Source organism: Anomaloglossus baeobatrachus, chromosome 5 (assembly GCF_048569485.1).
Source record: "Anomaloglossus baeobatrachus isolate aAnoBae1 chromosome 5, aAnoBae1.hap1, whole genome shotgun sequence".
Taxonomy (NCBI): Eukaryota; Metazoa; Chordata; class Amphibia; order Anura; family Aromobatidae; genus Anomaloglossus; species Anomaloglossus baeobatrachus.
The window spans coordinates 9,960,129-9,982,150 of record NC_134357.1 but is presented as its reverse complement, the minus strand read 5'-3'; the positions used below and the strand labels follow the sequence as shown (position 1 = coordinate 9,982,150).

The window sequence follows — 22,022 nt, the reverse complement described above, 5'->3', positions numbered from 1 at the left end:
GTGTGTGTGTATATATATATATATATATATATATATATATATATATATATATATATATATATATATATATATATATATATATATATATATATATATAATTTTTATTTTTTTTTCTTTACATCAAGAAAAAATAAACTAAACTTTTCATGTTTGCAATTGTAGTTATTGTACTGAGCTGGGGAATCACATTGCCACAGCAAATACAGTACAAATAAAAACAAAAAGCAAAAATTGCTCTTTTTTTCTCTCCCCCCCCCCCCCCCCCCCAATTTTTTTTGCACTTGTATTTTGTTTTCCAGTACAGTCATGGCCAAAAGTTTTGAGAATGCTACAATTATTAATTTTTACAAAGTCTACTGCTTCAGTTTTTCTAATGGCAATTTGCATATACTCCAGAATGTCATAAAGAGGGATCAGCTTAACAGCAATTACTTGCAAAGTCAATATTGGCTAAGAAAATGAACTTTAACCCCCAAACACATTTCAACATCATTGTATTCCTGCCTTAAAAGGAGCAGCTAACATTGTTTTAGTGATTGTTCCAGTAACACAGGTGTGGGTGTTGATGAGGACAGGGCTGGCGATCAATCAGTCATGATTAAGTAAGAATGACACCACTGGACACTTTAAAAGGAGGCTGGTGCTTGGTATCATTGTTTCTCTTCAGTTAACCATGGTTATCTCTAAAGAAACACGTGCAGCCATCATTGCTCTGCACAAAAATGGCCTAACAGGGAAGAGTATCGCAGCTACAAAGATTACAGCTCAGCCAACAATCTATCGCATCATCAAGATCTTCAAGGAGAGAGCTTCCATTGTTGCCAAAAAGGCTCCAGGGCGCCCAAGAAGGACCAGCAAACGCCAGGACCGTATCTTAAACCTGTTTCAGCTGCGGGATGGGACTACCAGCAGTGGCGAGCTAGCGCAGCAATGGCAGCAGGCTGGTGTGAGGCTTCTGCACGCACTGTGAGGCGGAGACTGAGCAAGGCCTGGTTTCAAGGAGGGCAGCAAAGAAGCCACTTCTCTCCAGAAAAAACATCAGGGACCGACTGATATTCTGCAGAAGGTGCAGGGAGTGGACTGCTGAGGACGGGGGTAAAGTCATTTTCTCAGATGAATCCCCTTTTCGATTGTTTGGGACATCTGGAAAACAGCTTATTAAGAGAAGAAGAGGTGAGCGCTAGCACCAGTCTTGTCTCATGCCAACTGTTAAGCATCCTGAAACCATTCATGTGTGGGGTTGCTTCTCAGCCAAGGGAATCGCACCACTCACAGTCTGGCCTAAAAACACAGCCATGAATAAAGAATGGGACCAGAATGTCCTCCAAGAGCAACTTCTCCCAACTGTCCAAGAGCAGTTTGGCCCCAACAATGCCTTTTCCAGCATGATGGAGCTAAATGGCTCATGGAACAAAACATAGAGATTTTGGGTCCATGGCCTGGAAACTCCCCAGATCTTAATCCCATTGAGAACTTGTGGGCAATCATCAAGAGACGGGTGGACAAACAAAAACCAACAAATTCTGGCAAAATGCAAGCATTGCTTATGCAAGAATGGACAGCTATCAGTCAGGATTTGCTCCAGAAGTTGATTGAGAGCATGCCAGGGAGAATTGCAGAGGTCCTGAAGAAGAAGGGGCCACACTGCAAATATTCACTTGCTGCATTAACCCATTCTAATTGTCAATAGAACCTTTTGGTCTCATAATATGTGGAACTCTCTGCCGCATGATGTTGTAATGAGTGATTCACTACTAACATTAAGCAGAGCCTGGATGCCTTTCTTGAAAAATTTGATATTACCAGTTATGTATATTAGATTTAATGACAGGGTGTTGATCCAGGGAACTAGTCTGATTGCCGGATGTGGAGTCAGGAAGGAAATTTTTTCCCCCATTGGAACTTGTTTCCCACATTGGTTTTTTGGTCTGGATCAACATGTTAGGCTATGGGTTGAACTAGATGGACTTAGAGTCTCCCTTCAACCTTAAAAACTATGATACTATGATACTATGAATATGATTGCAATTATATTTCTGTATGTGATGTAAACATCAGACAAACACAATTAAACACCAGAGGGCGACAGATCATGTGAAAATAGCATTTTGGTGTCATTCTCAAAACTTTTGTCCATGACTGTACATCGATGGTGTCAATCGAAAGTACATTTTTTCCAATAAAAAAAACTAACGGCCTATATCCACAGAAAAATGAAAAATGTGTAGATCATGGAAAGAGTGGATAGGGAAAATAAAAGCTTAATAGCTGAAAAGTCCCATGTCGGGAAGAGGTTAACAAAGGGCTTAGCAAAGAAAGATTAAATTCTCACCCTAATTGATGCTCTGCTGCTCAAGTCTATATTTACTTTGTTCCTTCTGCCATCCTCACATCTGTAGGTACAGCCCACCAATCACTGGTGCACTCCTCACATCTGTAGGTACAGCCCACCAATCACTGGTGCACTCCTCACATCTGTAGGTACAGCCCACCAATCACTGGTGCACTCCTCACATCTGTAGGTACAGCCCACCAATCACTGGTGCACTCCTTACATCTGTAGGAACAGCCCACCCCAATCACTGGTGCACTCCTCACATCTGTAGGTACAGCCCACCAATCACTGGTGCACTCCTCACATCTGTAGGTACAGCCCACCAATCACTGGTGCATTCCTTACATCTGTAGGAACAGCCCACCAATCACTGGTGCACTCCTCACATCTGTAGGTACAGCCCACCAATCACTGGTGCACTCCTCACATCTGTAGGTACAGCCCACCAATCACTGGTGCACTCCTTACATCTGTAGGAACAGCCCACCAATCACTGGTGCACTCCTCACATCTGTAGGTACAGCCCACCAATCACTGGTGCACTCCTCACATCTGTAGGTACAGCCCACCAATCACTGGTGCACTCCTTACATCTGTAGGAACAGCCCACCAATCACTGGTGCACTCCTCACATCTGTAGGTACAGCCCACCAATCACTGGTGCACTCCTCACATCTGTAGGTACAGCCCACCAATCACTGGTGCACTCCTCACATCTGTAGGTACAGCCCACCAATCACTGGTGTACTTCTCACATCTGTAGGTACATCCCACCAATCACTGGAGCACTCCTCACATCTGTAGGTACAGCCCACCAATCACTGGAGCACTCCTCACATCTGTAGGTACAGCCCACCAATCACTGGAGCACTCCTCACATCTGTAGGTACAGCCCACCAATCACTGGAGCACTCCTCACATCTGTAGGTATAGCCCACCAATCACTGGTGCACTCCTCACATCTGTAGGTACAGCCCACCAATCACTGGTGCACTCCTCACATCTGTAGGTACAGCCCACCAATCACTGGAGCACTCCTCACATCTGTAGGAACAGCCCACCAATCACTGGAGCACTCCTCACATCTGTAGGTACAGCCCACCAATCACTGGAGCACTCCTCATATCTGTAGGTACAGCCCACCAATCACTGGTGTACTTGGTGTACTCCTCACATCTGTAGGTACAGCCCACCAATCACTGGTGTACTCCTCACATCTGTAGGTACAGCCCACCAATCACTGGTGCACTCCTCATATCTGTAGGTACAGCCCACCAATCACTGGTGCGCTTCTCATATCTGTAGGTACAGCCCACCAATCACTGGTGCTGACCTCACATCTGTAGGTACAGCCCACCAATCACTGGTGTACTTGGTGTACTCCTCACATCTGTAGGTACAGCCCACCAATCACTGGTGTACTCCTCACATCTGTAGGTACAGCCCACCAATCACTGGTGCTGTCCTCACATCTGTAGGTACAGCCCACCAATCACTGGTGCTGTCCTCACATCTGTAGGTACAGCCCACCAATCACTGGTGCACTCCTCACATCTGTAGGTACAGCGCACCAATCACTGGTGCTGTCCTCACATCTGTAGGTACAGCTGCCAATCACAGTCTGCAGCGGTGACTCAGCTTAGCTGGTGATTGGCTGCATAGACATTACTGACTATTTCCAGGAAGTAGAGAGCAGTAAGGATTGGGCAAGTGTTGGATTGGGAGCTGAAAGGAAAGGCTGCAGCCATTACTGTTTCGTAAGAGCAGATGTCTGTGACAGAATATTAGGAGCTGGATAAGAATTTGGTCACTGACATTAAACCGGGTTTTACCCTCACAGACGGAACATGTCACATTGAAGGGCAGGAGGCACTGGGTGAAAGTGAAGTCCATCGTATGAGGAGTGGTATGGCTAACAGCGATAGGTACCGGGAAGAGCAGGGATGGTAAGGGCAGGATACAATGAGTGACCGGATGACCGAGAAGCCCATCCCATGAGGACCATAATGGCTGACAGTTATAGGTGGCAGTAAGAGCAGGGATGGTAAGGGCAGGAAGCACTGGATGACCGAGAAGCCCATCCCATGAGGACTGGTATGGCTGACCGTGATAGGTGGCAGGAAGAGCTGGGATGGTAAGGGCAGGATGCACTGGGTGACCGGATGACAGTGAAGCCCATCCCATAAGGACCGGTGTGGCTGACAGTGATAGGTGGCAGGGAGAGCAGGGATGGTAAGGGCAGGATGCACTGGATGACCGGATGACTGAGAAGTCCATCCCATGAGGACTGGTATGGCTGACCGTGATAGGTGGCAGGAAGAGCTGGGATGGTAAGGGCAGGATACAATGAGTGACCGGATGACAGAGAAGCCCATCCCATGAGGACTGGTATGGCTGACAGTGATAGGTGGCAGGAAGAGCAAGGAATGTAAGGGCAGGATGCACTGGGTGACCGGATGACAGAGAAGCCCATCCCATGAAGACCTCTATGGCTGACCGTGATAGGTGGCAGGAAGAGCAGGGATGGTAAGGGCAGGATACAATGAGTGACTGGATGACAGTGAAGCCCATCCTCTGAGGACCGGTGTGGCTGACAGTGATAGGTGGCATGGAGAGCAGGGATGGTAAGGGCAGGAAGCACTGGGTGACCGGATGACTGAGAAGTCCATCCCATGAGGACTGGTATGGCTGACCGTGATAGGTGGCAGGAAGAGCTGGGATGGTAAGGGCAGGATACAATGAGTGACCGGATGACAGTGAAGCCCATCCTCTGAGGACCGGTATGGCTGACAGTGATAGGTGGCAGGGAGAGCAGGGATGGTAAGGGCAGGATACAATGAGTGACTGGATGACAGTGAAGCCCATCCTCTGAGGACCGGTATGGCTGACAGTGATAGGTGGCAGGGAGAGCAGGGATGGTAAGGGCAGGATGCACTGGGTGACCGGATGACCGTGATAGGTGGCAGGCAGCTACTTCCTATTTTGGAGTCTGACGTCTAGAGCAATGAGCAGATGAGGCTGCCCATACGGTGAGAGCAGCAGGCCGGCTCCTTCTCTCTTGGCTGGAGGAGTTCTGTAGATATGGGGAGCAGGTAATATGGCTGGCTTTTTACATATGAACAGGGGCCTCCTTCACTGATACAAAGCGGAGAAGCTCCAGACCAAGTCTTTATTATTTTGTCTCCTGGATTGACCCACAACCTGGTAATGTCTGAACCCTTCAGAGCCGAGGCCCTGCTGACGGGGATGCCTCAGAAGCCGCTGGGAGTGTCGGCCATGGAGGCTTCATCGTGCATCCTAATTATTAAGTATCAAGATAAAAAATAAGATCATTTGCACGGAGAAGCGTTCAGCAGTGAAAGTCTTTTGCATCTTTTAAAGTAAGCCAAAGGGTTTAATTCGTACCTAGCGCGGCCCTCAGCCACCTTCTGTATCGATCACAGGCGCCTGCACCCGCGGGGGGGACTTGTTCTGGATTAACACTTGAAAGACTTTGCCTCCTTCCAGAGTTTTACATTCTAACATTTTAATTGATTAATTAAAGAAGCGACATTGGTGATCCTCCACCTGACACCTTTGTTTGATCCGTGCAAAACTTGCGTTTTATTTTTTTCCTTTTTTTTTTTCTCTGCAGAGGGCTCATCTGTTGGATAACACAGAAAAGCTGGAGAGGTCATCGCGGAGGCTGGAAGCCGGGTACCAAATAGCGGTGGAGACCGGTAAGTGCCATCATGTCCAGTATACAAGAGGGTTCTGTCATAGGAAGGGGGATAAGATGCCTAATAATGGGGGGCTGGAGCACTCAGAGGCTACCATGTAATAGGAGGGGGGATAAATGCCCAATAATGGGAGTCCAGTGCACTCACAGAGCCTACCATGTAATAGGAAGGGGATTACATGCCCAATAACAGGGGGCCGGTGCCCACACAGAGGCTACCATGTAATAGGAAGGGGGATTACATGCCCAATAATGGGGGGCCGGTGCCCTCACAGAGGCTACCATGTAATAGGAAGGGGGATTACATGCCCAATAACGGGGGGCCGGTGCCCACACAGAGGCTACCATGTAATGGGAAGGGGGATTACATGCCCAATAATGGGGGGCCGGTGTCCTCACAGGGACTACCATGTAATAGGAAGGGGGATTACATGCCCAATAATGGGGGCCGGTGCCCACACAGAGGCTACCATATAATGGGAAGGGGGATTACATGCCCAATAATGGGGGGCCGGTGCCCACACAGAGGCTACCATGTAATAGGGAGGGGGATTACATGCCCAATAATGGGGGGCCGGTGCCCACACAGAGGAGAGGCTACCATGTAATAGGAAGGGGGATTACATGCCCAATAATGGGGGGCCGGTGCCCACACAGAGGCTACCATATAATGGGAAGGGGATTACATGCCCAATAATGGGGGGCCAATGCCCTCACACGGACTACCAAGTAATATGAAGGGGGATTACATACCCAATAATGGGGGCCGGTGCCCTCACAGAGACTACCATGCAATAGAAAGGGGGATTACATGCCCAATAATAGGGGGGCCGGTGCACTCACAGCGACTACCATGCAATAGGAAGGGGGATTACATGCCCAATAATGGGGGCCCGGTGCCCTCACAGAGACTACCATGCAATAGGAAGGGGGATTACATGCCCAATAATGGGGGCCCGGTGCCCTCACAGAGACTGCTATGTAATAGGAAGGGAGATTACATGTCCAATAATGGGGGTCCCTGCCCACACAGAGGCTACCATGTAATAGGAAGGGGATTACATGTCCAATAATGGGGGGCCCGTGTCATCACAGGGACTACCATGTAATAGGAAGGGGGGATTACATACCCAATAATGGGGGGCTGGGGTCCTCACAGGGACTACCATGTAATAGGAAGAGGGATTACATGTCCAATAATGGGGTGCCGGTGCCCACACAGGGATTACCATGTTTTTGGATTTTTGATATAACTTTATATCTTGTGGTTCAGATTTTCATTCAGTTTTTTCATTGGGATATTTTTTGCTTGAATCCTCTAGATTTCTTTGATTCTGTTGCTGTTTGTTGTTGATGACCTGAAACAAGACTGTGCATTATTGGGAGGCATTCTACTGTACAGCAGATAATACAGGCCTTTGTGGTGAGGAGGGACAGTCTATTATGCAACATAGAGAGGCAGTGTACTGTACAAGTCTGTAGTATGGAGGGACAGTCTACTGTGTGGATGACCATACGTCTGTGCGGTACAGAGACACATTATCCTGTGCAGCAGATAAAACAGGAATGTGCAGCATAGAGAGGCAGTGTACTGTACAGCAGATCATACAAGTCTGCAGTATGGAGGGACAGTCTGCTGTGTGGCTGACCATACGTCTGTGAAGTACAGAGACACATTATCCTGTGCAGCAGATAAAACAGGAATGTGCAGCATAAAGAGGCAGTGTACTGTACAGCAGATCACACAAGTCTGTTGTATAGAGAGGCAGTGCATTGTGCAGCAGATAGCACATGTCTGTGCAGTATTAAGTGGTATTCTGCTATGCAGCAGATAATTAATATAAAGAGGCAGTCCTAGGCACCTGGAAGGCAGCTGTATGTGAGCGCAGCTCTGGATGTGACTGGAGAATGTGACTTAATGAACGGGGATAGAAATTTGTTTGTTTTCCTCTGGTAGACTCTAATTAGAGGTAATAATAAGTTTTGGCTGTGAGCGTCACTCCTCGTTTGCATACGTCCCCCGCCATCTCACTAATCAGCTGTCACCAATGCGCGGTTCTGGGTAAAGCGCGGAGCAGTTTTGTTCTATAATGTGGAAATTAGCGATCTGTCAGTGTTTGGGGCTGACACTCGATTCTCGTCAGTGGCGGGGATCACTGATGTGCTCAGAAATAGCGGATGTATGAGACAACCCTGCGTGTCACACTGACGGGATACGTGGAGGGCTCCGGTGGTGACGCTGGTATTTTTACATTCAGGATTCATTAAAAACACAAATTCTTCCCACCTTATTTTATTTGCGGAAAATGCTAATTCTCAGCCCCTGTATCTTAGTGGATTCCTGCATTCACTGCTCTGCTGGGATTTCCCAAACTTTAAAAAAAAAAAAGAAAAAACACAATCAGTTTGGCCATTTCTTCACAAAGGTCATTAAATCTTGAGCAGACAATACAAGTCTGTGTGGGCAGTCTACTGTACATCATATAATACAAGTCTGTGCAGTATGGAGGGGCAGTCTACTGTACATTATATAATACAAGTCTGTGCAGTATGGAGGGGCAGTTTACTGTACATCACATAATACAAGTCTGTGCAGTATGGAGGGGCAGTCTACTGTACATTATATAATACAAGTCTGTGCAGTATGGAGGGGCAGTCTACTGTACATTATATAATACAAGTCTGTGCAGTATGGAGGGGCAGTCTACTGTACATTATATAATACAAGTCTGTGCAGTATGGAGGGGCAGTCTACTGTACATCACATAATACAAGTCTGTGCAGTATGGAGGGGCAGTCTGCTGTACATTATATAATACAAGTCTGTGCAGTATGGAGGGGCAGTCTACTGTACATTATATAATACAAGTCTGTGCAGTATGGAGGGGCAGTCTACTGTACATCATACAGGACGGCATTCTTCTCACATACAGCATTGTTCTCAGATGTAGCAGAGCGCAGCTGATTCTATGCGTCTGTGAAGAAGTGCCGCCACATAGTGCACCGCCTTCATGTGCTGGAAGTTTAGCATTGGCTGACGTTGTGGCACATGGTGTTGTGTTTGGACACAGTAAAGCCTCGGTCCTCCCGGACGTGGCACGGATGGGTCTTCCAGCGCTCCTGACTGCCGGTGAATCCTCCAGGACTCCGCTCCTATGCATCAGTGCAGCCTTTCTTTACTACATGGCGGAGCCTTTGCTGTAAAGCGCAGGCATGTCTCCTTACTAACAGGGCTCCTTCCCCTTCCTTTTATGCCTCTTCTAACTTTGAAACCAATTTTCAAAGATGGTCTTGGAGCCTCCCTCCCATCGCACCGACGTCTGAAGTAACACAAAAAAAGAGAGATTCTGCCCGGATTGTGATGGAAAAGCTACATCTGACAGGTAACAGCATGGAAGGCTGCTCATCTCAAAGGTCGCTGCGATGGGAGGAAAGGAATGTCTGCCTCGCCTGGATATTGTAAGTGAGAAGGACGAGAACAATATTTATAACCCCGCTGAGCCGGAGCTCCTGAGCCGAGGGGGACGCCGACCGGGAAGGGCTTCATCCCGAATCATGGGTGCCACCGAAACCAGCAGACTGCCAACATCCGCACACAAGCACCGTCACACCGCGCCATCACTTTATTAAACTGCTCAGCTTCTCCGGGTTGTTCACACGTATCCATGTTCTGAGGCGTATGTATACACACGTGCATATGCTGCACGCATAGATACACACATACGTATGCTGCATGCATAGATACACACATACGTATGCTGCACGCATAGATACACACATACGTATGCTGCACGCATAGATACACACATACGTATGCTGCACGCATAGATACACACATACGTATGCTGCACGCATAGATACACACATACGTATGCTGCACGTACAGATACACACATACGTATGCTGCACGTACAGATTCACACATACGTATGCTGCACGTACAGATACACACATACGTATGCTGCACCCATAGATACACACATACGTATGCTGCACGCATAGATACACACATACGTATGCTGTACGCATAGATACATACATACGTATGCTGCACGTACAGACACACACATACATATGCTGCACATTCAGATACACACATACGTATGCTGTACGTACAAATACACACATATGTATGCTGCACGTACAGACACACACATACGTATGCTGCACATTCAGATACACACATACGTATGCTGTACATACAAATACACACATACGTATGCTGCACGTACAAATACACACATACGTATGCTGCACCTTCAGATACACACATACGTATGCTGTACGTACAGACACACATACGTATGCTGCACGTACAGATACACACATATGTATGCTGCACGTACAGATACACACATATGTATGCTGCACATACAGACACACACATACGTATGCTGCACATTCAGATACACACATACGTATGCTGCACGTACAGACACACACGTACATATGCTGCACGTACAGACACACACGTACGTATGCTGCACGTACAGACACACACGTACGTATGCTGCATGTACAGACACACACGTACGTATGCTGCACGTACAGACACACACGTACGTATGCTGCACGTACAGACACACACATACGTATGCTGCACGTACAGACACACACGTACGTATGCTGCACGTACAGACACACACATACATATGCTGCATGTACAGACACACACGTACGTATGCTGCACATTCAGATACACACATACGTATGCTGCACGTACAAATACACACATACGTATGCTGCACGTACAAATACACACATACGTATGCTGCACATTCAGATACACACATACGTATGCTGCACATTCAGATACACACATACGTATGCTGCATGTACAGGTACACACATATGTATGCTGAACTTACAGACACACACATACGTATGCTGCACATTCAGATACACACATACGTATGCTGCACGTACAGATACACACATACGTATGCTGCATGTACAGGTACACACATATGTATGCTGAACTTACAGACACACACATACGTATGCTGCACGTACAAATACACACATACGTATGCTGCACGGAGAAATACACACATACGTATGCTGCACATTCAGATACACACATACGTATGCTGAACTTACAGACACACACGTACGTATGCTGCACGTACAGACACACACATACGTATGCTGAACTTACAGACACACACATACGTATGCTGAACTTACAGACACACACGTACGTATGCTGCACGTACAGACACACACATACGTATGCTGAACTTACAGATGTATATGTATCCTGCTTGTATCTATACAACCCTCCACCACTGACATTAAATTTAAAAATATTAGAAAAAGTAGGCAGCGCTAGAAGCTCGTCTCAAACAAACGTATTATTAGTCCCAAGATTTCAGCATACGTGAGTAAGGCGTATGAGGCAGCCGAAACCTTGCATGTTGGACTAATGCACTAGGTTGCGGTGAGCTTGAAGTGCTGCCTCCTTTTTCTGCTATTTGTACTCCCGTTTGGTGGTCTGTTTGTGATTATCCTCCACGGGGCGTGCACCCATAGATGCTTCAATGCCTGGACTGGAAGTGCTGCTCATACGCTGGCACTTACTGTCTATGGCTCTTTCCCTTTTTGCTTAAACTCCCTAGTGCTGCGGCAGAGGAAGCCACGGGGCAGGGCAGCGGCAGGGGCGGCACGAGGCAGAGGCAGGGGCAGCACGGGGCAGGGCAGTGGCAGGGGTGGCACGAGGCAGAGGCAGGGGCAGCACGGGGCAGGGCAGCGGCAGGGGCGGCACGAGGCAGAGGCAGGGGCAGCGCAGGGCAGTGGCAGGGGCAGCACGGGGCAGGGCAGTGGCAGGGGCAGCACTGGGCAGAGGCAGGGGCAGCACGGGGCAGGGCAGTGGCAGGGGCGGCACGGGGCAGGGCAGTGGCAGGGCAGTGGCAGGGGCAGCACGGGGCAGGGCAGTGGCAGGGGCGGCACGGGGCAGGGCAGTGGCAGGGGCGGCACGGGGCAGGGCAGTGGCAGGGGCAGTGGCAGGGGCGGCACAGGGCAGTGGCAGGGGCGGCACGGGGCAGGGCTGTGGCAGGGGCGGCACAGGGCAGGGGCAGTGGCAGGGGCGGCACAGGGCAGTGGCAGGGGTGGCATGGGGCAGGGCAGTGGCAGGGGTGGCACGGGGCAGGGCAGTGGCAGGGGAGGCACGGGGAAGGGCATTGGCAGGGGAGGCACGGGGCAGGGCAGTGGCAGGGGAGGCACGGGGCAGGGCAGTGGCAGGGGTGGCGCAGGGCAGTGGCAGGGGTGGCACAGGGCAGTGGCAGGGGCGGCGCAGGGCAGTGGCAGGGGCGGAACAGGGCAGTGGCAGGGTCGGCACGGGGCAGTGGCAGGGGAGGCACGGGGCAGGGCAGTAGCAGGGGCGACATGGACCAGCACAACCCGTGCTATTGTCGTGCAGCTGAGACTGTTTCAATAAAAAGGAGGGCACCAGGCCTGATAAATGTGCAGTCACCATGTCAGAGGTGGGGGACCGTTCAGCGGTGACGATGACACTTCACACACATTTATTTGCTAACATAGTTTGCTTCGATGTACAGAGATAATCATCTCTCATACCAGTTCATATCAGTCACTGTTCAAATTTGGAACCACAAACTCTGATTGATCAGCGTGAGATTTTTTTTTGGAAGGTTGGGAGAAACTCAAACTCCTTGTTAATGTTACTCTTGGTCCATTTTGCTCTTTGGGCGCAGCTCTGAAGCACTCATTGCTCTATGCTGTCTTTGGGTTCCTTGATTCACTAGCAAAGAGGAGATGCTAAAGGGTCCAGAGAAAGTACCATGTTCCCTATTCTTCCAGTGTGGAGTGTTTTGGTTGTCTACACAGAAGTAGATGGGGGTACAGGGCTGATCGGTGGTCACTCCACCCGTCGGTCCATTCCTTGCTGGCTCTGAAAGGTGAAATGATGTGGGATATATACTGGGCGCTGTGGGATCTTTCTTTGCCATACTAACAGATCACTTATCTGCAATTGCAGCAGAGGAGACAGCAGTGATCACAACAGGTCAAGAGTAGATGGGGGGTACAGGGCTGATTGGGGGGCACTCCACCCGTCGGTCCATTCCTCGCTAGCTCTGAATGTTGAAATGAAGTGTAATATAGACTGGGTGCTCTGGGATCATTTTTCGCCATACCAACAGATCACTTATCTGCAATCGCAGCAAAGGAGATGGAAGTGATCACAACAAAAGTAGATGGGGGTACAGGGCTGATCGGGGGTCACTCCACCCGTCGGTCCATTGCTTGCTGGCTCTGAATGGTGAAATGTGGAATATATACTATGCGCTGTGGGATCATTCTTCGCCATACTAACAGATCACTTATCTGCAATCGCAGCAGAGGAGGCGGCAAAGATCACAACAGATCAAGAGTAGATGGGGGTACAGGGCTGAATGGGGGTCACTCCACCCGTCGGTCCATTCCTTGCTGGTTCTGAATGGTGAAATGATGTGGACTATAGACTGGACACGGTGGGATCATTCTTCACCATACTAAAGGCCCCGTTACACGCTACGATTTATCTGACGATCTCAGTAGCGATGTGACACACCCAGATCGTAGGTTTGATTTGCCGAGATCGCACATAGGTCGTTTTGTAGCGGTCACACGTACACAACTCACAAACGACGCAACATCGTTCAACGATATATTGTTTGACCAAGGCCGTCGTGTGGATGTTGTTTGTCGTTGGCAGGGTGTCAAACGTAGCAATATGTCTGCTGCGTTCCAAACGACAAATTTAAACTGAATGACGTGTCAACGATCAATGATTTTCAACCTATTTACGATCGTTTGGAGTCGCACGTAGGTGTCACACGCAGCGACGTCGCTAACGATGACGGAAGTGCGTCACGGAAACCATGACCCCGACGACATTTCGTCAGATAAATTGTAGCGTGTAACTGGGCCTTTACAGATCACTTATCTACAATCGTAGCAGAGGAGGTGGCAGAGATCACAACAGATCAAGAGTAGATGGGGGTACAAGGCTGAATGGGGGTCACTCCACCCGTCGGTCAATTCCTTGCTGGCTCTGAATGGTGAAATGATGTGGAATATATACTGGGCGCTGTGAGATCATTCTTTGTCATACCAACACATCACTTATCTGCAATCGCAGCAGAGGAGATGGAAGTGATCACAACAAGAGTAGATGGGGTACAGGGCTGATTGGGGAGCTCTCCACCCGTCGGTCCTTTCCTTGCTGGCTCTGAATGGTGAAATGATGTGGAATATATACTGGGCGCTGTGTGATCATTATTTGTCATACTAACAGATCACTTATCTGCAATTGCAGCAGAGGAGATGAAAGTGATCACAACAAGAGTAGATAGGGGTACAGGGCTGATTGGGGAGCTCTGCACCTGTCGGTCCATTCCTTGCTGGCTCTGAATGGTGAAATGATGTGGAATATATACTGGGCGCTGTGAGATCATTATTTGTCATACTAACAGATCACTTATCTGCAATCGCAGCAGAGGAGATGAAAGTGATCACAACAAGAGTAGATGGGGGTACAGGGCTGATTGGGGAGCTCTCCACCTGTCGGTCCATTCCTTGCTGGCTCTGAATGGTGAAATGATGTGGAATATATACTGGGCACTGTGGGATCATTCTTTGCCAAACTAACAGATCACTTATCTGCAATCGCAGCAGAGGAGGCGGCAGAGATCACAACAGATCAAGAAATCTTCTTGTTAGGAGTTCTATCAAAAACTGTTTCAGTGTGAAATTAGGGAGTGAAATCTGGGAGGCCTCGAGCAGGACGCGTTCCGTTCTCCATCTGCGGCTGCGGAGCCGGAGTGAATCACTGGCGTGAACTAAGGCTTTATGTTAATATGACCTATTTTCCTAATAACTCCTCAGTGATACTTTGCCTTTTGTATCCGCTGAGTGACATGTGCAGCTGTCGGGGCAGCACTTACAGAGAGAGATGTCCGCGGATGTGCAGAAGTTTGGAGTGCGCCTGTGGCACTGAGCGCTCACTTTGTGTAAACTGCTGTTTAATCGTTTTATGACTCCCCGGCGCTCGGAGACCACAGCTCTGTTACCTACATGTGTCACTGTTACACATTCCCTTTCATTCCGCACATTACCCACCTGTCTTCCACAGGGTTGTTATTTTTAGACTCTTGCCATTTGTCGGCAACCTACATTCTCCACCTGCGCTACATCTACCCCCGGGGGCACATCAGACACATCCAGGTGAGGGATTCAATAGACTTAATGAGTTACCTGCGGTAGCCAAGTGTGAGAGCGGCATGGCGGTATTTATTGTAAGTGATGGAGAGCGGATAATGATGGTGATACTGCCGCAGTGATGACACTCATCATCCACACAATGTGCCTAATAATAAACCATCACAACCCGGCTGTAATTACTGTCACATTACAGATCAATGCCAGTATGTCTGCACCGTGTGTATGACGCCCGATACAAACCTATGCAAAAATGTGTAATACTGCTATACCCAAAAATACTGTGCGTCAGGGAGTGAGACCTTCACTGGCTGAACAATCCGTACCCCATCCACCCAGGAACAATCGTCCCGTCCTCTCATCTCTGATACTGCGCTCTCGTCTCATGTGTGAACTGCCCAAAGAAGAGGCCGAGAACCCTGCAAATATAACACAAGTATCAACCAGAATATCATAAATGTATCACTCCTAGAATCTGATCTACTCTTCACATTTTACATTTTATTTAATTTGTTTTGAACATGTTACTATTTGACTTACCGTATATAATAATAATAATAATAATAATAATAAAAAAATATATATATATAACATAACTACTATAATACTGCCCCCTATGTATAAGAATATAACTACTATAATACTGCTCCTATGTACAAGAATATAACTACTATAATACTGCCCCCAATGTACAGGAATATAACTACTATAATTCTGCTCCTATGTACAAGAATATAACTACTATAATACTGCCCCTATGTACAAGAATATAACTACTATAATACTGCCCCTATGTACAAGAATATAACTACTATAATACAGCCCCTATGTACAAGAATATAACTACTATAATACAGCCCCTATGTACAAGAATATAACTACTATAATACTGCCCCTATGTACAAGAATATAGCTACTATAATACAGCCCCTATGTACAAGAATATAACTACTATAATACTGCTCCTATGTACAAGAATATAACTACTATAATACTGCCCCTATGTACAAGAATATAGCTACTATAATACAGCCCCTATGTACAAGAATATAACTACTATAATACTGCTCCTATGTACAAGAATATAACTACTATAATACAGCCCCTATGTACAAGAATATAACTACTATAATACTGCTCCTATGTACAAGAATAGAACTACTATAATACTACCCCCTATGTATAAGAATATAACTACTATAATACTGCCCCTATATACAAGAATATAACTACTATAATACTGCTCCTATGTACAAGAATATACTATAATACTGCCCCTATGTACAAGAATATAGCTACTATAATACTGCCCCTATGTACAAGAATATAACTACTATAATACTGCTCCTATGTACAAGAATATACTATAATACTGCCCCTATGTACAAGAATATAGCTACTATAATACTGCCCCTATGTACAAGAATATAACTACTATAATACTGCCCCCTGTGTACAAGAACATAACTACTATAATACTGCCCTCTATGTACAAGAATATAACTACTATAATACTGCCCCTATGTACAAGAATATAACTACTATAATACAGCCCCTATGTACAAGAATATAGCTACTATAATACAGCCCCTATGTACAAGAATATAACTACTATAATACTGCTCCTATGTACAAGAATATAACTACTATAATACTGCCCCCTGTGTACAAGAACATAACTACTATAATACTGCCCTCTATGTACAAGAATATAACTGCTATAATACAGCCCCTATGTACAAGAATATAACTACTATAATACAGCCCCTATGTACAAGAATATAGCTACTATAATACAGCCCCTATGTACAAGAATATAACTACTATAATACTGCTCCTATGTACAAGAATATAACTGCTATAATACAGCCCCTATGTACAAGAATATAACTTCTATAATACTGCCCCTATGTACAAGAATATAACTGCTATAATACTGCCCCCTATGTACAAGAATATAAGTACTATAATGATGTAATATAACTATACTCCAGTGCCTCCCTCCAGGGTTCATGCTTTACCCTGCAGTTGCTCTCTGCTGTATTTATATTGGGGATCCCCCCTGCACACCTGTCTTCACTTATGGTCTTTGAAATGTAGATCACTCATCGCCTTTATATCTTCTACTTGTTGCTGTGGTCACAAGTATTAGAATTTCAATACAGATGCAAATTACCTGTTAAGTGCTCTGGGCGTGACCGAGCACCTAAGAAGCTGCCACCTCCAGTGCTTGTCTCCCGCCCAGCACCAGCCTGTTCAGCTTGATTGACAGCTCACCGTCTGTGTGACTAGGCAGGGAAATTAGACCGCGATCAATCCAGATAGAGACAGGTGCTGGGCAGGAAACAATCTCCGGGGGCGGCGGCTTCTTATGCGCTTTGTCACGCCCAGAGCACTTAACGGCTAATTCATATTTGTACTTAATACTAAATAATTGGCATTGTAGTGTTATATACGGTAGAAGCAGTAATGGTGGCGGAGTTACATTTTTCAAGACCTAGACGCCCTCGCTTGGTTTTGGAGGGTTGATCCTGCTGGCAGCCTCCATGTAGCAGGGACTGTGCAGTCCTGTAACCGCTGCCGCCTGTCCTATCTCTCCGGCTGGGGCAGTACTGGACAGTCCTGTGACCGCTGCCGCCTGTCCTCGCTCTCCGGCTGGGGCAGTATTAAGCGGTCCTGTGACCGCTGCCTCCTGTCCTAACTCTTCGGCTGGGGCAGTATTGGGCGGTCGTGTGACCGCTGCCTCCTGTCCTCGCTCTCCGGCTGGGGCAGTATTGGGCGGTTCTGTGACCGCTGCCTCCTGTCCTAGCTCTTCGGCAGGGACAGTATTGGGCGGTCCTGTGACCGCTGCCGCCTGTCCTCGCTCTCCGGCTGGGGCAGTATTGGGCGGTCCTGTGACCACTGCCGCCTGTCCTCGCTCTCCGGCTGGGACAGTACTGGGCGGTCCTGTGACCGCTGCCGCCTGTCCTCGCTCTCCGGCTGGGGCAGTATTGGGCGGTCCTGTGACCGCTGCCTCCTGTCCTCGCTCTCCGGCTGGGGCAGTATTGGGCGGTCCTGTGACCGCTGCCTCCTGTCCTCGCTCTCCGGCTGGGACAGTACTGGGCGGTCCTGTGACCGCTGCCTCCTGTCCTTGCTCTCCGGCTGGGGCAGTATTGGGCGGTCCTGTGACCGCTGCCGCCTGTCCTCGCTCTCCGGCTGGGTCAGTACTGGGCGGTCCTGTGATCGCTGCCGCCTGTCCTTGCTCTTCGGTTGGGGCAGTATTGGGCGGTCCTGTGACCGCTGCCGCCTGTCCTCGCTCTCCGGCTGGGGCAGTATTGGGCGGTCGTGTGACCGCTGCCGCCTGTCCTCGCTCTCTGGCTGGGGCAGTATTGGGCGGTCCTGTGACCGCTGCCGCCTGTCCTCGCTCTCCGGCTGGGGCAGTATTGGGCGGTCCTGTGACCGCTGCCGCCTGTCCTCGCTCTCCGGCTGGGGCAGTACTGGGCGGTCTCCTCCAGGCACAATGTTTTCCGGTTTCTGTAAGGAACAATGTAAAGTATTTAGGCACTTTTGATATCAGTGAAGCATAAGCGTGGTTCTCCCCGTACATAATTCCAGCTCCTCGTTTCATCTCTGACATCTTCCATGAGGGAATCTTTTTTTTCTGTCTGTGCCGCGCTGATTTTCCTTTTATTGCCGTTTCCGATCACAACACAACAAGCCCCGGTATCGGGTGCGTGCGGCGGCGCGCGGCGCTCCTGTGATACCCGCCACCTCGCTTCCCTCTTCATGTCATTGTAAATATTGTAGTCGCAGGCCTTTACAAATGTAGTTTGGTAGATTTCGGGACAACATCAAGGACTAATACCTCTGGCTTTTAGCATCATTGTTTGAATCCGCGCGTTTCAAATGCTTCCGTGTGAAGAATGGAGTTTCTTGATGTGGTCGAGGAAAAAGACAACGCTCTGTTCTCGGCAGATGCGCCGGCTTCATCAAGACACCGAAATGCATGAGATTTCCCTTTTAAACTGTTGCATGTCAAGAGGTTGGGAGTAATAGGTGTCCGAGGTGATTCCTATCAGCTCTGCTCATAACCAGAGGAGACGTTGCAGACGGAGGACGAGGCGCCGCAGTGCCGCGCTGCTACTAATGACTGCGGCCGGCTGCGGCTCGTTACGCCGCATCTCCGGGATAGCTGTCATTTATTCTCCAGGGGGCCACGCACACAGGGGCTCGCCACTTTTATGTGTTCTTGGTGCTTTGCTTTTATTGTCGTCCGTGGTACTGTGTTTTGTAACTTTAGTTTTGCGCTTTCATCAGCACCGTGGAATCAGTCATCAGGGTAACAAGCCCCGATCCCTGGGATTCCACTCGTCAGCTGGAACTCCTGATTGGTCAACCGTCAGGGATCCTGTTTAATGTAACACACAATCTGATCTGCAAAAGATTAATATAGAAGAAGGTGGGGATGAGCCCGGCGGAACATAAATCCTTTGCATTTTTCAGTTTGAGTCCAGTGGGCGGGGCCAACCCGTGATTGACAGTGATACCTGTGTGCACATTCTTGCAGGGAAGGCAGTCAATCAGCAAAACGTCACTTTTTGTTTTCTTCTTACACTGAAAAAAATATAAATACAACAGGTTTTTTTTCTCCCATTTTTCATGAGCTGAACTCTAAGAACTAAGACTTTTTCTAAGGGGTTTTCAAATATTGGTCACACATTTGTGTATACCTGTGTTAGTGATCACATCTCCTCTGCAGAGCTAATCCATCCACCTCACAGGTGCGGCAGATCAAGATGCTGATTGGACAGAAGGATTATTGCAAAGGTGCGCCTTAGGCTGGATACCATGATTATTGCACAGGTGCGCCTTAGGCTGGCCACAATAAGAGGCCACAGTAAAATGTGCAGATTATTACACTGCACAATGCTACAGATGTTGCAGGTTTGTGCAGTTGGCTGCTGTCTGCAGGAATGGTCACCAGAGCTTCTGCCCGTGGATTGAATGTTCATTTCTCCACGATAAGACGTCTCCAAAGGAGTATCCAAGAATTTGGCAGAACATCCACCCGGCCTGACAACTGCAGAGCTTGTGTAACCACAGCAGCCCGGGACCTCCACATCCAACATCTACACCTCCAACAAGATCGTCTGAGACCGGCCCCCCGGACAGCGGCTGCAACACCCGGTGTAAAACCAAAGAGTTCCTTCACTAACTGTCAGAACCCGTCTCAGCGAAGCTCATCTGCTGCTCGTCATCCCCATCGGGGTCTCCACCTGACTGCAGCTCGTCCTCCTCATCGGGGTCTCCACCTGACTGCAGCTCGTCCTCCTCATCGGGGTCTCCACCTGACTGCAGCTCGTCCTCCTCACCGGGGTCTCCACCTGACTGCAGCTCGTCCTCCTCACCGGGGTCTCCACCTGACTGCAGCTCGTCCTCCTCACCGGGGTCTCCACCTGACTGCAGCTCATCCTCCTCATCGGGGTCTCCACCTGACTGCAGCTCGTCCTCCTCATCGGGGTCTCCACCTGGCTGCTGCATGTTGTCCTCATCGAGGTCTCCACCTGACTGCAGCTCGTCATCCCCATCGGGGTCTCCACCTGACTGCAGCTCGTCCTCCTCACCGGGGTCTCCACCTGACTGCAGCTCGTCCTCCTCACCGGGGTCTCCACCTGACTGCAGCTCGTCCTCCTCACCGGTGGTCTCCACCTGACTGCAGCTCGTCATCCTCACCGGTGGTCTCCACCTGACTGCAGCTCGTCGTCCTCATCGGGGTCTCCACCTGACTGCAGCTTGTCCTCCTCACGGGGGTCTTCACCTGACTGTAGCTCGTCATCCTCATCGTGGTCTCCACCTGACTGCAGCTCGACCTCCTCATCAGTGGTCTCCACCTGACTGCAGCTCATCGTCCTCATCGGGGTCTCCACCTGACTGCAGCTCGACCTCCTCATCAGTGGTCTCCACCTGACTGCAGCTCGTCGTCCTCATCAGGGTCTCCACCTGATTGCAGCTCGTCGTCCTCATCGGTGGTCTCCACCTGACTGCAGCTCATCGTCCTCATCGGTGGTCTCCACCTGACTGCAGCTCGTCCTCCTCATCGGTGGTCTCCACCTGGCTGCAGCTCATCCTCCTCACCGGGGTCTCCACCTGACTGCAGCTCGTCCTCCTCACCGGGGTCTCCACCTGGCTGCAGCTCGTCCTCCTCATCGGTGGTCTCCACCTGGCTGCAGCTCATCACTGTAACTGACTTGATGGTAAATGCTCACATTCTAGGGCATCTGGCACATTGGAGAGGTTTCTCTTCACCGTTGAATCCCGGTTTTCACCGTGCAGGGCAGATGGCGGCCTGCATGTACGGCGCCGTGTAGGTGAGCGGGTTGCTGAGGTCAGCATTGTGAATGGAGTGGCTCATGGTATGGACCGACCTATGTTATGGACAATGAGCACAGGTGAATTTTATTGATGTGATGTGATTTTTAGTGATGGGTGGATCCGGACTGTAAAAGTCCGGATCCACGCGGTTTCAAACTTACCCGAGTGCCGGACTTGGTCCCAGGATCCCTGGTGTTGATCTGGATCCAGCACTTGAGAAATAATAAAAGAAAACAAGAATGAAGCGAACAATTCAACTTACCGAGGCTCCGGTGCGGCTGTAGCTGCTCCCGTGGCCTCCCATTCACTTCTGAGGCCGCTCATTATTGCTCATCCATATGCACTGCTTTCCCCGCCCACCGGCCATCCTTGCGTCTGTGATTGGATGCCGTCAGATGT

At 48.9% G+C, this 22,022-nt stretch overlaps 1 protein-coding gene across 4 annotated transcripts in view; it reads left to right on the top strand.

The window, feature by feature from the left end:
• VTI1A (vesicle transport through interaction with t-SNAREs 1A) overlaps positions 1–22,022 on the top strand; it is a 494,579-nt gene that overhangs the window by 162,261 nt on the left and 310,296 nt on the right. For all 4 annotated transcript variants that reach the window (XM_075348209.1, XM_075348210.1, XM_075348211.1 and 1 more), the window contains one exon: positions 5,970–6,054. In XM_075348209.1, coding sequence (XP_075204324.1) covers positions 5,970–6,054 — 85 coding nt within the window. The remainder of the gene's footprint in view (positions 1–5,969; positions 6,055–22,022) is intronic.